Raw genomic sequence first — 19,035 nt, forward strand, 5'->3', positions numbered from 1 at the left:
ACTTGATTCTATTTTATTGTTACCTTTTAGAACTTTGCATGTATTTTTCCTTACTTTTTATGATCTAAAATAGTTCTCTTACAATGTTATGAGAAGTTTTCAATAGGTCTGATTGCTTTTTAAAGAATTAAAAAATGAAATGACTAACAATTCGCTACTAACCACTTTTTTTCTCTCTTCACTTTTTCCTCCCTGTTTTCTAGATGAGGAAGAAGGCAAGTTGAACTTTCTTCTCTAGATTGATAACATTGTTGTAGTTTGAGAGGTTGTCTGGAGGTGCAGGGTTAGCAGGTAGCTCACAGCCTCTTCTTGGCACACCAGCATCGCCAAGTGCCTTTCCCCTGCAGGTTGTGAGGGCTGTTTCTGCTTCCTCCAGAAAACCTGTTTGCTACGGTCCTGCTGGCATTCTGTCCTTCATCTTTCAAACAGAAAAATCTCTTTGCAAAGTGGTTTTGTTTCTAAAAATTGACTAGTAAAATATATATGTATATATTTATGGTCAAATTTTAAATCATGTGTAGCAAGCAAAAAGAATAATATAGATTAACAATTGAAGAAAGACTTCAGACAATCTATTATAATGACTTCAAAGAAAGCAGTAATTTTGAACCTATTCAGACATCAAACTTAGTATTATCTAATTTTCCTGCCACTTTTTTGGCATACAGTAACTTGAGCAATGATATGTCTACCAAGATGTGAGTTTTACATATTTGTTTCTCTTCTTTCTTTCTTTCTTTCTTTCTTTCTTTCTTTCTTTCTTTCTTTCTTTCTTTCTTTTTTGAGACAAAGTAAATTAAACTACATAAATTTGGTAAAAATCAAGCTTTATTTAAGCTTATTAAAAATGAATAGAGATTAATCTGAAGTTGCTGCTTTTTTTGGAACTCAAAACTTTGAATAGAATTCTTTTCTTGAATATGAACTTAGCCTCTCACAATTTTTTTTCATATTTTGAAAACTGCCACTTTCATGACCAGTTGTCAAAATCTCATTTGCTTCATCTAATAAATATAACTGCATGCTTCCTACAGTACATTTTAGAAATAAAGGATGTTTTGTAGTTGAGCATTTAGAGAAGTTTGTTTCTGTCACATATTTTGCTAATTGACCTCAGTCTGAACGTTTCACAATTATGAAATTTGGGAGGAGAAATCTAATCGTGTGTGTTTCTCTTGTAGGTCATCAGTCGTTCATGGCTCCTTCCTGTAGTGTGTTGCATTGCCCGTCTGCTTGTACCTGTAGCAACAACATTGTAGACTGTCGCGGTAAAGGTCTCACTGAGATCCCCACAAACCTGCCAGAGACTATCACAGAAATGTATGTGCACTGCGATCTTTCCTATCCCTCTACCTCCCCCACTGAACAAACCATGATTTTTTTTTTTTTAGGAGATTCTGGGTTTATTAAAGGCACATCTGATCAATTAGCTTAGACAAATGTTCTCTTCAGAAGTGTATTGACCCTTACTCTGTTTAATTAAGTACCTTGTTAAATTGCCTAGGATTTTTCTACATAGGCAGAATTAAAGGAATACATTTAAAGGAAGAATAGTGCTTTTTTTTCCCCTTTAAAAAAAGTGTTTTTAGGCCATTTAGGGAGAAAAAAGAGATGTACCTAGTTCAAACTTTGGGGACCGAATATTTGCTTTTGTCCTTTTCTAGCTTAAAGCAGTAGGGATACAAAGAGGGACTCAGCTGGGGAGAATAAACCATAGAAGCAAGTTAACAAGAGGAGGAGGTCCTGCCTTCTCAAGAGCTCATGTTTTAAAATGAAGTTACACTTCTTTGTTGGAATGGTTAGTCCAATGCAAACTATAAAATGGATATTATGATGTCAAGTCAAGTCCTACCTCCATCAAAAACAAATTATTTTGATGAAGTAATGCATACATATTTTGTATGCAGCTGCTGAATGCATTTCTGTGTTCTTGCCAGAGATAAGTCATGTGGAAAAAAACAAGGTCATGTAAGACTTAAATGGAATGCTTTTACCATCCCAAGAAGGAAGCACTAGGGGGATCTTTACCTCAATATCCATTAATTAAAAAGCTTCTCTAAACACCCAGCTTATCATATCATTGACCAATTCTAAGTCACAACTCAAAAAATGATTTTTTAGATATTTTTGATTGAAGTAATAATATAGAAACAACTTCTTGTGAAAGGAAAAAAATTAAAGATAAAAAACTTTTTTTTTCAAAAACTGTTCTTTTATATCTTTTTAAATTTCTATAATAAAGTAACTATTCTAGTTTATTTGAGCATAACCTTAGTTTAGAAGATCCACTGCTATTATTTTAAAGTAATACACATTGAATAGTGTGCTTAGAGCTTTGGAGCATAAGTCATAATAATTTGCAAACTCTGGAATCTGTGGAGATTTGACACATAGCCCAAATAACATATGCATGTGATGATAGTATTTGCATCAAAGTTTTTAATTGATGAATAATACGTTAACTATAAGAAAGATTTGTAAATATTTTTTAGCTGAACATTTGAAGAAGTATAAGGTCTTGTTTGGGAAGAGTCACATGACATTCCTTGAAAAAGAAACATCAGAGAGTAGAGGAAAATGGTAGAAGTGAGTGAGATATTTGAGAGATTGTATAGTTGATCCTAATTAGAGTAATAGGTTCATTTTGAGGCATCGTAGAAAACAATGTCCAAAGAAAGACAACTGCATCTAATTTTAAAGCTGTGAGATACAAAAGGCTTTTAAGCTCAGTTGGAAAAGAGGAGATATGATGAAGTTGATAGTAAAGAGACATGGTTTTTGAGTAGAAGGATTGTGTGTTCATCATCTATCCAGGCATGAGGATTATTAAGTAAATAATGGCACCATGAATTTTTCTGAATTCTACATTGCATGATTAGAAAATTTGATATCCAATTTGATAACTTGAAATGAGGTATGAAGTAAAAATGTTATAAGGGATGAACACATAAAGTTGAAGTTATTACAGAGGGCATTAAGTAGAGGGCAAGACCCAGTCAGAACACTTCAGCTAGAATTGCAGGTTTGTCTGCCATATACTGACTCTGAAACAGGGCAAGTTACTTATTGTCTATGAGCCTGTCTCTCCATCTGAAACTAAGGGTTCCTATCAGTTTGAAATGAAATCATTAACACATACAGCTATATATGCTTAGCATATAGTAATTTTTCCATAAATGTTACTTCATTCCTGGAAGCCTTCAGGGGAAGGTAAAACCTGAGTTAAGCCTTGAAAGAACAATAGTGACTACAAACACAGAGATGCTCAAAGGGTTTTCAGAACTAGTAGTTCATCAGGAGCATCACAGTCAGGATAAAAGAACACAATACAATAAAACAGGAATTCAATTTGACTGACATTTGATGTTGGACAGTGTAGAGGAAAATAAAGTTGGAAACAGGTTGCAGCCATTTCATGGAGGGTCTTCATACTGTTCACATCTTAGACATTACGTGGGATGTATTTAAACACAGGAGTCCTAAGTGAGTCTTTCAGATGATTTATCTGGTAGATTTGTGTCAGTGATGTGGCAAAAGAAAGGAGTGTAATACAGGAGGTCTCTTAGGAAGCTGTTACACTGATCTGTAAGAGATGCCGGAGAGCAGGAGCTAGTGGGGAACAGGAGGAATAGTGGAATGGAGACAAATACAGTACCTAGTATAGGAGCAGAATTAATGGGAGTTGGCATTTGATGAGATGAGGGAATAATGGAGAAGGATGAACCAAGATGATACCAGCCTTCCAAGCATAGGTGATGGGGAGGTGGCAGTTCTATCATTGCATGTGAGGAGCTGAGGAGCAAAAACAAACCTGGCAAGGGACGTGAGGGTGGGCTCAACCTGTGAAGTATGGAAGTGCCAATGGCTCTGCTAGAGGTGCTAAAATGATGTAACCTACCTTAGGTCCAGAGCAAGACAAGGACCAGGGGCAAAGATTTTGGAGTAGTTAACCTAACAAAAACAAAGGTGATATTTAAAGCCTTCAAGTGTCTAAAAGAAGAGCAAGAGAAGACTAAGGGCCCACCTACATCTAGGAAAGGCAGGTGTCAGGGAAGGCAGTTAGGGGCCTCCAGGAAAAAAAAATGACCTGCTGAGGGAAGCAAGAGACTGCTTCAATAAACTACGGAGTGTTCTAAAAAGCAGTCCTGGAATTTGATCAGCATACAGAGGATTCACTTCTAATAGGGTGATAGATAAGTCAGCCACTTTTCAGAGTGTTAAGAAAGGGAATGTTGAAAATATTGGAGATGGCAGGTGCAGAGAAATTGGAAGAATTTGACTGAGAAAGGATTCTTTGAAAACAATGTTGCTCTGAAGAACAAACGTTTCAAGATGCAGAAACCTGTAATTTTGGAAAATAAGAAAGAAAGGATGGAGCGACGAGGGTGTGAGAGTTAAAAAAGATATATATGGGAGCAAGATCATTCTGAACACAAGAAGAAAATGATCAGATACAATCATAGGAAAGGAAAACAAAAGTAGTTTTACAGAGTGACAAAGGAAGAATAAGTTACAGAAGAAATAATATAATGTATTGATAGCAAAATGAAATATTTGAAATGGTTTATCTTAGGCAGTCTGTTTTATTTTTTAATCTCAGGGCTTGTCTTCTACTTTGTATAATCTATAAATTTTATGTAATGGTGGAATTGAGTAGCATGGAAGTCATACTAAATAATACATCCCATTGAGTTTGCCCATATTGAGGTAGTGGAGTATCAGATAAAATTACCATGAATTAAATGTACCTGTAAAGATGAAAGCATATTTGAAGCTGTAGGTTAATTTTACTTTCCTGATTATTACATTTATCAGCTTTATCAGTAGAGCATCTTAGTAAGAGAACATATTGATCTTTAACACCAATGAGGTACGTTCATTCTCATTTATTATAGCAACATATCTTACTTCCTTAGTGACTTATTTTTCTCATTACTGTTTTATTTTTTTATAAGAATAAAGAACATAGGAAAGTTTAATAAAATTGAAATAAAATTATTATATGACATTTTAATATGCATAAATTCCAGGGTTTTAATACCTGATGAACTGAAAATTATAAACTCCCTTTATACTATTAAAATATTTAAAATATGATTTTGCCATAAATTATCAGTAGAATTTCTTTATTTCATGTCATCAGATTTTTTTAATAGTGAATTGTTTTTCTGTTGTGTGGAATATCTTTATTTTTGCAACTTTCTCATGATTCTAAAAAAAAAGTATATATTGTATGTACTGTAGAGAAGAGATCAACTCTTATAAATCTAGGTACATAAACATGACAGTCTTTATTTTTCTTTTTTATATTTTCAACTACAGATCCATTCTGTGGTGCCTGCTAAAACTTATTTGTTAAGCCATAGAAGAAAAATATTCTTTTAAAGACAAAATTTGAAGAAGGAAAAATAGAAAGAGGCTAACATGTATGTAATAACTTCCATGTAGATGGTTGCACAAGTATCACGTGATATGAGCTTCTCATTGTCCTGTTATGGACTATTTATGAAATTAAATAAAATTAAATAGAGAAACTAATGCAGAAGAATGTGTTAGAAAACAACTGGTAGATTTCTCCACAAATCCTCTTTATACTGATGATTTTACCTTGGTCTAGGATCTGCCTCCCTATTTGTGAACTAAGAATCTGATTTTGGCTACACTTAGTTATCACATCTTTTAATTATATATTTATTTTGTGGTTATTTTTTAGCATCTGCCTTCATTGCTAAACTATAAGCTCTATGAAGGCAGAATCTAGTTTGATTCTGATCACTACTGAATACCCAGCAACAGATTTAGGACCTTAGCACATGGTAGACACTTGATAAATATTGATTAATACCTATTGGATGAATGGATAATTTTAAAATTAAACATTTAGCATGGGATTTATCTTGAAAAGAAACAGCTATACTAACTAATATTAATAAATAAAACTACAAGGAACAGCCTATTATCTCCCTGCAACAAAATTGTACTTTAGAAAGATTAAAACAGTAAGAGAAAAGTTATACGAATAAAATGTTTAATGGCATTAGCTTAAATGGGGCCTGGATATTGAAAATTAATGAAGTTCACCCATTCCCCATATGGGTTTGGATTCCACTCTTTACATGTTTCCAATATTTTTTTTCTTTATTCTGAGCTGACCAATTCAGCTTTTAATCGCTATGCTTCTTCTTCAGATATGAATCAAATTTAACCATACAAATTAGTCTTGGCCATCTTTCTCTAAAGTCAAATTTTCTCTCAAAGAAGACTAGAGACCTTTATTTTAAATCTCTCAAACATTAACCTCTTCCATTTTGGTGTGTGTGTGTGTGTGTGTGTGTGTGTGTGAGAGAGAGAGAGAGAGAGAGAGAGAGAGAGAGAGAGAGAGAGAAAGAGAGAGAAAAAATGAAAAAAGTTAGGAAATCAGACGAAGAAGTTGTTAGTCAAGTGGCTAAATTTTCTTCTGTTTTAGATTTACCTGACCACAAAGCCTACCTTTCTGGATCACAGTATAAAAGAAAGGCAGACTAAAATTGGTCTCTTTTGTAAAAGAGAAAACTGAAAAAGTCACGAAAAGAGAAAGATCAAAACTTAGAAAAACTGGAGGGGAGAAACTTTTAAGAAAGTTACCTAGCAAAACTGAGATCTGTTTCTTCTCACTTCATATCCATAAGCTATGATAATAATGTCATCTTTCTTATTCTCTGCATTTCTCGAATTTTCTCAGTATAGACCATACCACAGTTGAATTTGATATTTTTGATTAATGTCAAACTCTCCTATTAGACAGCAAGCTTGATGTGGGCAGTACCATGTTACTTTTTCTCACCACTTAATGCATCAGTACTTCTCATAGTGTGAGTTGGGAGACAGACAGTGTTGACAGCAGGTGGGAGGAGTCTTGGGCCCACCATCTGGAGATTTCCTGAGTCTCTGTTTTCATAGTTAAAAAAAAATGACAAAGGAATATGAATCAAATGAAGAGATCGTAAATAGGGAAAATGTGTAATGTAAGATAAAATTAGGCATAAAATAAAGATAATGTTTTTGCCCTGGAATCTTCCTATCACTTTGCTGCTTTAAACTCTTCTGGTAAAAACCTGTTCTCAAAGGGGTTCAGTGCCTCAGGCAAGTCCAGACAAGGTCAAATCCATGGCAACAGAACCCTTAATAGCAAATTGATTCTCTGTGTATCAAACTTTTAATTCCTTCAATAACATTTTGAGGCGTTAAGATTTTATATACAGGCAATGGACTGTCATAAAGCAGACATTTTGTTCTCTTCAATCCAGGGATAGACTTTTCTGTGGCATAACACCTTTTTAAGTTGTTCTATAGAAATTCTGTGAATCGTGGAAAATACTTAGTGAGAATGTGGGTTGTGATAATTTAGCATGTCTTATTTACTCCACGGCTGCTTTTGTTTCTGGCTGGGAAGCCACCGTTTTTTGTTGGTTTGTTTTGTTTTCATTCGCCTGAGAGATCAGGGAAAACTTCAAATTATAGGAAGGGACAGAATTATGGGAAGCAAACTTCTCAGGCCTAGGTCTTCAGCATTCCTTCTAATGTCTTCAAAGATGCCTTACATATTTTCAGATGTTATAATAATTTTATTGGAGGTGCAAGTCAAATGAATAAAATGCACAGGGAATTCACTTACCCTATTACACTACTGCAATAGTAAAGACGGCTCTTGAAAGAGACTCCTAATGATGGTTATTAAATACGAGCTTTGGGGGTACTTTTATTCTTTTTCTATAGTCTAGATCATCACATGTATAATTAAAAAGCAATGAAAATAACAGAGTTTCTTGAACACTCATATGATTACAACAAATTATGATACTGAAGACAATTTTCGAAACTTTCTTCTTCTCCATTTTTGTCCAAATATTTCCTCTTATATATGGTTAAACCTTTTGCAGGCTATTTATGCATTTATGCTTTCTGAAATACCGACTCCATACTTGTATTAAACAAAGTCTAATTTTGAGTCCATATATTTAAATGTGTTCAGACTATCTATAGGTAGGAGTGTGCAATTTAGATTTGATCAACCTACCTTTAAATAATCCATTCTGTATTGACTGATTTAAAAGAATTACAAATATGAGATCAAGCATGAAGTTTTAATTGTTTAGTGTGCACTTAAAAAAGTTCCACCTAATTGTGAAGCTATCATACTGTGTAACTAGTTGTCTTTATTTTAATTATTCATATTTTAAAAAATAAATCTTAAATGCAAATGTGCTATACAGTTTGACTATTTTTTCATAGTGTATGTAGAATAATTTGACTTTACTATTCAGACAATATTGATAAAATATTTAATTAAAGCAAATTATATAAAAATTTTTAGATATATTGGTATGAAAAACTCAGGGTATCATCTAAGTTTGTTTGGTTAGTTAGGTTGATAATTTCCAAGTGAAAGTGTTTTCACTATGAAAAGATTTTTCCCTACAAAAATATTTAAAAAGTAATTTTAAAATATTTTAAAAAGTGTTTCTATGCAATGGAAAATAACTGTATGGTAAAGGAAATTAGGGTAATTCTATTTCCATGCACAGTTATTCTAGTGCACTTCATTCCTGGAGCCATTTTAGCAATTTGCAGCTTTACTGTGTCCTCATACTTAGGCTTCTTCTGATCTACTCATCTAATTGCCCAGCCTAGAACATGGCTTTGGCGTTATGTATTGTACACTATTGTGCTGTTCAGATTAACTAGTATAAAAAACTCTATATTTATGTTTATTAGAAATACACATAGCACTTTTAAAAAGTCTTGCATCATAATTAACACCTTCTTTATGAAAAAAAAATTTGCAAAAAATGTGATATATTCATTTGACTTCCTACTGAAACAGAATGTGGGAAATTATGTATTCGTTAAAGATTATCAGAAAACTTTTTATTGGGGGGGGATTGGAAAATAGTTTTGTTAGTGTCTTATGTCAATTTGTCTTCAGAGAAGTAGGTAATTTGAGTTATAGTATGAAAATTTGGTTTGAGTTTCTCACAACAGCAGAAACTAGGTAGTATTTACTAAGTATAATAAAAGGGCTAGTTATTTTTCTATTGAATCATATATCATTTGTCATAGAAATATTATTAAATAAGTAATCTTAGCATCAAAATGAAATAAAGCCATCATTAATATATATGTGCAAGTCAATATATTTTAACCCTGATTATGTGCACACATATATAATTAGAAAAAATAGTAAGATTTCATCCAAGATATTTTTATGAGTAGGCATAAAGTCATTTTATGTAAAAGAAACCTTTCACACAGATATTATTCACCATTATTTTTATTCTTTCATGATTTTATATTATGTTTTCTGAAATTTTCTTATTGTGATTTCATCAGAAGGACCCAGAAAAAGACATAATAACTTACCTTTCTACAAAACACAAAGCACCAATTCACTACTTAGCATCAAAAAGAGAGCCCTGCAGTATGTTCCCATAGAACAAACATGTCTCATTATTTTTAGTTATTGGTAGCCATACAAAGCACTACAACTTTGATAATTCCACAATGAAATTGTGTACAAAAAATTGTGGAAATTAGTTTTGCATATTGAATTCTACTTCTAGGTCCATAAGCCTTAGTTGATTTTGCTAGTAATCACTAGAGTATTTTTTAGCATAATTCTCAAATTTATATGCATATTTTGAGCAATCTTTAATTGACATTTAAAGAAATAGTTGAATAATTATTTTTAAGTGTCTGTATATATCCACTACATGCAAAGAAACTCTTTTTATTAAAACTTTGTACTTATGATAAGAAAATTATTTTATATCTGTTTTTCTCAACTTATTTCTTATTTATAGATAATTTCACAAAAAGTTACATGTATACTATATATATTACATATGTATATCATACATACACACTGATGCTTGCATGCATTTTTATTGATTTGGATGATCATTTATTTAGAAAGTTATAATGTCTTTCATATGAGAAACTGAATCAAAATTTTATAATATTTATTAAGTGAAAATGAGTCTAATGAAATTATAAATGAAATGGAGGTAAGGGCATACAAAAATGACAAGGGCAGCAATTAATGTGCTCAATAGAAATGAAAATCCCCATTAGTTTCTCTTTAGAAGTCCAAAGAGAATTGGGCATACTGGTGCATGTCTGTAATCCCAGCCACTCAGGGGGCTGAGGCTGGAGGATCAAGAGTTCAAGGCCAGCCTCAAACACTTCAGTGACACCCTGTCTCAAAACGAAAAATAAAAAAAGAATGGGGATGTAGTTCAGTCATAGAGCATCTGTAGTTTCATTCCCCAGTATGAGGAAAAAAAAAAAACATAAAAGAAGAAAAAAAGTTCAAACAGTCTGATGAGTACTATTGCAGTAGAAGGAAAATTGGTAGACAAGTAGCATTTAAAAATATAGACATATTTGAATGCCTACTCTGCATCAAATACCATGAGTGAAAGGACACAGTCTCAACCTTCAAAATGTCAACAGTCCTGACAATTGAAGCTTTACACAAACAGACAAGATTTTTAAAACTATATAATAAGTCATCATGCACATGGAACATAGAGAAAGGAAAACCATGCTCTGGAACAATTGAGAAACCTTCAGGTTTGAGGATATGTTTTGCAGTCAGAGAAACTGTAGCTTTCCAGGGAAAGATCCTGTGTAGAATTCCAGGAAGGTGAGAGAGTTGTGTGAGTTTGGGGGAAATCAGAAGTTTGCAGTTGTTAAAATATGAGTGGAAGCTGAATCTATGAGAAGAACTGGTCCAGTGATGACTCAATGAAAGAAGGGTTGGTGCAAGAGAGTAATATGATTAGATTTGCTGGTTAGAAAAACCACCGAAACCTGGGGCCCGGAGAGCAGGTTGGAGGAAGGGAGCCCACCCAGAGTGCCTTAGCCACAGTCTCTACACGGGATAATGAAGGCAGACTTGAATGCAGAAGAGGTGGGAAGTTATTGCCGAAGGTGATTCTAGCACTATTGTATTTGATCCCCTAAAACTTCTACAGAAAAAAAAAAAAAGGAAACCTCTCACATATAAAATACAAAATGTGTAGATTTTGTCATAAAATGAAGACATCTGGGGTACAAAGTGTTGCTCAATCTTAGAATGAATGAAATTGTCATTTATTTTTTAACAATTATGTTACAGATTTATGGTTAATCAGCTAAAAAGACTAAGTTAATTAGAATGCTACTCACGATCACAGTATTATCTAGATTGAGGAAAAAGGTAATAGATAATTTGAATAATTTGAAGAATTTAGTGCAGGGATGGAAGAGAATGGAGACTATTATCGACTCGTTGAGTGATAAAATTACTTTTTAAAGTGATATATAAAAATAATTTACAAATGTTTCAAAAATGAAAACAATTAACAAATGTGAGACTTAGCTTAGTGCCTAATTCATAGTTAAGTGTCCAATATGTTGTAGTTATTTATGGAAAAATGAAAACAGAACTGTTGTTTTAATTTCTTAAATTGATAAAAAAAATTGTATATGAAAACTGTGCTATTGACATTATGAGTCTATACTCTATCCTTAATTTGGTGACTCCATTTGTTTTTGAGGTAAATCTAAGCAATCTGATTATGTATGCATATATGTTTGCATTTAAATATGTATCCACATGTATACTTGTGTGGGCATTTTAATACCTATTCAGAAAGTGTGTCTGCCTTCACACACAAACACACGCCTGTATACACATGCACACGTGAACAAACATGCAAATCCACACATATTTTTTCCTTGGGGTAAATGTTTAAAGACCGAAAGAAAAAAAGAGGTCATTTCTCTTCTATGAAATTGTCAACCGAATTTACGCTCAAGCAAATATATTCTAGAATGACATCAGAAGAAATAAAAAAGATTAAGGAAATGGATAATTTTCAGGAACAAGTCATCCCAAGATAGGGATGACTGATAATCAATTAGTATGGACACAGTCCTAAGGCAAAAATGCTAGCTGTATGCAAAGCATGTCCCTCTGGAGGCCAATATTCACTCAGCTGTTGAAGATATTTATTAAACTTAGAATGTTATGGAGACTGCTATAAGAAAACAAATAATATTATGCTCTAAAATATGCTGGGTCCTTCTATATAGGGACATATGAAGAATTTCAACAACATGCATTTACTGCTAAAGTTGGAAGTAACTTTCCAGAAATATAATGTGCCTACTTTGGAATTATTATAACTAGGTAAGAGGATCCCTAAAGTCAAAGGAATATTGATGTTTCTTCCTTTTCAAATGCTGGGATCATGTTTTCTATGATGAAAATATATTGGCTACATTGAGCAATTTAAGATTCAGAAGCTGGAGTCATTGCACCTCCCCTCCCCTGGCCCCATTAAATTCATGTTCTATTCTCTGGCAGCTGTTTTTGCCATTTATGTTAAAAGCAGATGGAGAAAATGCAAAGAACTGTCAGTTTTATTGCCATGTATAATCAGCATCTGGGCTGTATGTTTCAGACACAATCAATCTAAATTCATATTTTACTGGGTCTGTGAAAACTTTCTGAGCTTCTAAGACAGTCTTCAAATTATAGAAAGTGTTATAGTTTAATAATGTTGATCATAGAAATTAGAAATAGTGTGTATTATGAATACATGTGTACATGTTTAATATATAGTCATCTGCAAAATTGTACTTCTAATTGGTTTAAAAATATTTGTTTGGAACCACACATATTTATTTCACATTAGAGAACAAATCACGAAATAGCTTTTTTCTTTTATGTAAAAGTATGTGTTACTAATATATGTTGTAGATATTTTAATCATATAATGCTATATATTACATATATTTATATATGAATACACATATTCTCATATTTTAATTATTTTACTAATATTTATGCATGACAATGCCTTGTATTTTGTTGCATCTCATGTACTTTTTACCAAAACATTATGGTAAACTCTGTTTTCTCCATATTTCACAAAGAGATGCTAAAATAGAAAGAAAAAAGCTTTTATAAGGTCCACAGAACTAATTAATGACAGGTTCAGAATTAATCCAAGTCTACATAAGTCCAAATCTTATACTTCTAATCATTAAAGAAAATAAGTTAAAAATTTACATGTAAACACATATAAAAAGCATTTAAAGAGGTATTAAGAAGCACTGTGCAAGATTTAGCATGTAAACTCTATTTTTTTCAGTTTCTCAAAATAGTTTGAATTGAAAATAATGTGTAAGAATTTAATGCTGTGACCTGAGAGTATAATTTAAAATAGAATAATGTTGTTTAATATCTTATAATAAATTTTAGAATTAGTTTGGGATTTTTTAAAATTGCCCACTCATAGTATGTGTCTATGCCTTACTGGTGTGAGATCTGCTCACTAATAGCCACTATAGAGAACTTCATAAGCCACAGAAAATTTCAGTCCACATGTGGCCGAATTGGAATTCACTGGGTTGAACGATGTACCTGCCGTGTTCCCAGGATTAAAGCAGAGGGATATTACATGATTTTCCATTGTTTATCATCTTTGAAATACAACTAGAAAGTGCTATATTGAAATTGCTTCTCATTCTTTAGGACATGTAAATGTACAAAATTGTTACTATAAAATAGCAAGAATTAAAGAGCAAGAGAGAAAAGTATATGGATGGGAGAGGGGAAGGACATATATCACACATATGAGGTTTTTTTAGTGAAGTACTTAGAAAACTGTCTTCACTTTCTCATCTCATTGAGCATGCAACTAAAATTTCCTTCTAATTTTGATGAAGCATTAACATTCATTGCATTGATTTTATATAGACAGTATATAAACATATAAGTAAATAATTATGCATATATGTATACAATGATAAAATATTTTTAATTTGATGACATAAATTCTGTAAACAAAGAGGTTCTGATCACATTCACATGAAAAATTCTTTTTTGTAGTATCAATACATGGAAGTTCCTCTTATTCACTTGCTACATCTATTTTTACTTTCAAAATAAAAATACTGCCTTTTCTCCAAAGAATTGGCATTTGGAAGGCTTTAAATTAGGTGGGGGGCAGGCTTTATCCTCAGCATGCAAATATATCTTAGCCATTATACTATCTGTTTTTGTAACCCTGGAATGCTTTTAATTAGATTCTTCATGGAACAATGGATTCAAATTTGCACTCTCTAAAATTCAGCAGATTTTTGCCATTAAAGCAGAAGATTAGAGGATAGCAAAACTAGTTCTGCTTTTTTTTTTTTTACCTTAACCCAAAACTTGAATGTTTCTTATTTTTTATATTAAACACTTTCCTCCCTTTTATTGTAGGGTGATGAGTGTTATTTATAGTTTATAAAATATATTCTAAAGTTCTCATAATGAGAAAGAAAAATACTTTGTTCTAAAATCCTTAAAGTTTTTCTTAAAGAAGAGACAACAGGCATTTTGCAATGTTTTAAAATTTGTTTGACATCTGTCATTAGTAGTATATTTCCCTACTTGAGAATCTGTCTCTTGGAATGAAGCATGCAATTATGTTTTTTTTTTCCTTAATGGACTGCTGAGACAGTGTAATAAAAAAAACAATTAGCTGCTGAGTCAGTTTAAATAACAGTATAAGTTTTTCTTCAAATACTTTTCCTGAATAAGTGTGAAAATAAATAGATAATAAAACGAAGAAAGTAAATGCATTGTACATGCCATTGCTTTGCTTTCTATTAGGTATATTGTAAGTGAAGCAATTTTCAACCTAAAGATGAAATCATGGTACATTTCAATGATACATACAGCAGTAATATATTATGTTTGAAGTATTACTTTTGCATACTACTTCATTATACATTCTCTTTGTTTTATAGCATTTTCAGTATGCATTTTCTATAAAAACTGGTCGTACTCATTATATATTTTTTTGTTTTGTTTGTTACTTTAATAGGGATATATATCAATATAATTAACTGTAAGTTAAACATAAATTATTGTAACAACATGTATTTAATTGCCAATAGAATAATGATTGAGTGGTCATTATAATTATGCTATGGTCAGAGACTGTAACATAACAAATGCCTTTTAAATTTTCCAAGGAAGACCTTGAGTCTTAGTATTAGTATTAGTTTGTCCATATCTGTGAATTCAGGATATTTACATTTCAGAAGTCTCAGTACTGAATGTAGCATTTTGAAACAAAAATTTGTATTGAAGAATCAGCTTTGAAATCTAACTGAAAATTTAGACTCTTTATCAATAAAACCTCCATGATGATCTGAATATGTCTGCTTTTGATCTGGGTTTCCAATTATACAAGAAACATCAGTTATTTGTAGGGTTAGAGAATGAATGAAGGACAATTATCAGTGTTTTTTTTAAGATTATTTTCAAGGATCTGAAATGGTATTTATAAAAAGTAACTGTGCAATCAAATTGTATATTGCTTTTAAAGAAATCTACTACTCACTAAAAGGTCATAATTTTTCCTCATGATAGCACTGTGTTATTGTGAACAGATCTTTAACACATTGATGTGAAGTTTCATGGGCTGAGATTCAGAGAAAGTCTCTTGATCAACTGTATTCCATGTAGATCTTATGCTCTTTGTATTTTTATTGATTATGTTTTAAACTTCTTAAAATTTAACGATAAGAATGGATCAAGGCAAAAAAAAAGCTTCTCTAAACCATCAATTTAAGACATACTAATCAATAATGGAATAGTGAAATGATTTAGACACTCCTTGCTATATTTAAAGCTTTAGAAAAATGTCCTCTTTCTTAAGATCCAGATAAATAATGCAGATGCCAACCCATATTTTCTTCATATGATTGTTTTCCTGTCTCCTGAGGTAAATTTGCCCCTTGAGATGTAACAACCTGTTGAGCAGAAAAGAAATGCATGTAAAATAATATTTAAATGCACACATATATACACAAAATAAATATGTACACATATTTATTTATGTGTATGTAAATATATATTTTTAATCCAGGCAAGAGAATATAGGATGTGTCAGGTCGTTCAAGAGGAGGATTTAATATAGGGAATAGGTTCAAGAGTTGTACAAAGGTGATGCAGAAAAAAAAAAATTTCCCAAGACCATAAAGACCAAAGAAGAAGGTAGTGTTAACAAGTTAGGAGGTGAGTGCGGCAGGAGCTGAAATTAAGAAGAAGAGGAGGTGAGTGTTGTGAGTTGTCTTAGAGGAATGGAGGAATTCTTAGGCCTTTGTCCCCCATCCTTCACTCTTCCACTAGTGCCTACCACATGCTAAATGTCATGAAAGGTCAGTTGGCCAGTGAACCTGGGCTGTGTGGTTCACTACAGTGAGCAGAACAGAAGAGACAAAGAGGATGGGAAATGTGTTGAGGATGTTTATATGGAAGGAATGAGGTTAAGAGGAAACATCATTTGATAAAAAAAATATTTACCAAGTGACTTAATGAAATCATGTTGGTGTCTTTCATAACTAGGTGCATAAATTCTTAGCTTTCTGTGATAGTAAGATCATAGAGTAGAAGATACCACAGAGCTATTTTCAAATCTGTAATTTTAGTGTATCATAAAAATTCTTTAGTTGTGTTTCAATGCACATTGCTGCCTTGTTTTTTATGTGAATTGTTCACATAATGAATCGACAAGAGTCCAAATTGTCTCACTGAAAATGTCTATAGCATTTACGGGTTTAAAATTTAAATTGTTGCCTCCTAAATAGCTTCAAAGTTACTTTTGTGACTATAACAATTTTTTTCAACCTATAATTTTATTTTATTTTTGTATGGAAAAAGGGGCTTTATAAAATTTAACATTCAACTATAACTTCTTTTGTGGAAGAGTTATGCTTATCTCTAAAGGTATATAATATGCATATGATATATATATATATATATATATATATATATATATATATCATATGCATATTTCTCTTATATGTATGTTATTAAAATGTCCCCCATGCTCCTTTCTTAAAATTGCTTCCTTTTTTATATAGAATCCAGTTACAAATGATAACCTGTGATTCCTAAAAATTTGAATAGTTTTATTATTTTTTTAATTGTCTTATTTTTAATTTCAATTTTGTTCTACATTTAGGAGATAGCACAAATAATTTTAGAGGAAAAAAGAAAATGTCCCTCAAGAAAAGCACTTGTAGTGCTTTACCTCTTGGCATGGATCCTGAACTTGACGTAAACATATCTGAAAGTTCATGTTTCCATTTAAAAATTGGATTTTTTCATTGCAGACGTTTGGAACAGAACTCAATCAAGGTCATTCCTCCTGGAGCATTCTCACCATATAAAAAGCTTAGAAGAATGTAAGTGAACAATATTGTAGAACACATGTAATTTTTAAAATGATGCAAGTCATGACCATGCAAGAAAATCTATGTATGAATATTGGATGGTTTGACAACTTAAATATTAAGTGATGTAATCTTCTGATTGCTAGTCCAATAATAACATTTTGAACTCAAATAAGTAGACCATGTAATTTTAAAATTCTAGGTCATCTAGCATATTGATTTACACAAGTGTGGAATGTATGCTGATAGTATGCAAATTCTTAGATGCTTTATTATCAAAATAAGACTTGGAATTCATAATGACAATTTAAGCAAATAGCAGATGGTTGGTTAGGAAAGGTTATTGTCTTTGAATTCAGAATTCTTGTCGTTTAATATTGCAAACTTTATACATGCAATGATAGGTGCAAACTAACATACAAAAAAACATAAATAGCCTTCTCCTACAGTAAACCTCACTGACATCTGTTTAATTTAACCTAACCTCATTTCTGATCTTAGTGACCTGAGCAATAATCAGATCTCTGAACTTGCACCTGATGCTTTCCAAGGACTGCGTTCTCTGAATTCACTGTAAGTATAGATGGCTTTGTTGAGAGAAGCAGAACCTACAAAAAAAGTGGTTGCATTTTTGAAATTTAGGCATAAGAGAAAAATACTCTCTTAAATTTTTGTGATTAATTATTAATGATTAATACTATTATTACTAATATTTCATCATTTTTCATTGAGAACTTCCCCCTGTCATTAAAATCAGCCCATTTTGGGAATAACTTATAGTTTGATAATTTGCTAACAAAACAAGAGTAAAGTGCTCCTTTTTTGGAGAACTTTATTCTCTCAAAAATAAAGGGGAAAATATTTATTTTAAAGGAACTACTATATTTGTGGTCCCTGAACATTTAGGCTCTGTTGCTAGGATAGTGCTCCTTTTAGATGATGCTGCATAGTCTTGCTGAGAAAGGGGTAGGGGGATGACCAGAGAGAGCTGCCCTCCTCTCCTGCTGTATCACCTTCAGGTCTCCCCTAAAGAAGGAATTTTAATCTCTGAAAGAACAAAGATAAGAAAGAATTGGGGCTTGTTAATGTCAAGAGGACTTTCAGGGAGATAACCATGCAAATTAAAGATGATCTAAAATAAATTCATAAAGATGCTATTCCTTCAAACTGGTAAAAGCTTTTAGAAGTCCAGCAAGTAAAATAACCTTTCTATCAAAGTCTAGTTTCCAAGTGGAGCCTGGCTTGCTTCCTATTGTTGAGTATGTGCATAGAGAAGGGGTCTCACTGATGTAAATTACTGCCAACAGTTCGGAACTTCAAGAGTAAGGGGGAACCAGTTTCAATACCATGACACATTGTGCAAGTCCCAGAAGAACACCTCAAGTTGGTGGAACACTTTCCTCTCTCTGATAGCAATGGGAGAGAAGACAGACTCATCTGGGCACATGGATGTTCAGGATGTTGTTCTGCCCGGAAAGCTGCAGTTTTCTTGGCAAAAAGAAAATGGAAAACTTCTCAGATTCATTTGTGTTCCTTTTATGACTTTTGGAGGTTTGGTTAGAGGAAGCCCAAGAGGAGAGGAATAGTTGTTGGTAGAAAATACAAAGTATAGTCGTGTACTGCTCTCAGGATGGGCTGGCAGGTTCTTAAATAAAAAATTTAATTATAAAACTCAATCAGTCAGATTGTCCAAAGAGAGCTGTGTACCTAGTAAGCAATACTACCCCCAGCCATGGGGAAGGACAGAACAAAGTCAAATGGCTGTAATGGTTC

At 32.4% G+C, this 19,035-nt stretch overlaps 1 protein-coding gene across 2 annotated transcripts in view; it reads left to right on the forward strand.

The window, feature by feature from the left end:
- SLIT2 (slit guidance ligand 2) overlaps positions 1-19,035 on the forward strand; it is a 329,247-nt gene that overhangs the window by 225,022 nt on the left and 85,190 nt on the right. For both annotated transcript variants that reach the window (XM_081304246.1, XM_081304247.1), the window contains exons 9-11: positions 1,182-1,320; positions 17,203-17,274; positions 17,764-17,835. In XM_081304246.1, the coding sequence (XP_081160372.1) occupies positions 1,182-1,320; positions 17,203-17,274; positions 17,764-17,835 (283 nt within the window). The remainder of the gene's footprint in view (positions 1-1,181; positions 1,321-17,202; positions 17,275-17,763; positions 17,836-19,035) is intronic.

Source organism: Spermophilus citellus (assembly GCF_964194105.1).
Source record: "Spermophilus citellus genome assembly, chromosome: 8".
NCBI lineage: Eukaryota > Metazoa > Chordata > Mammalia > Rodentia > Sciuridae > Spermophilus > Spermophilus citellus.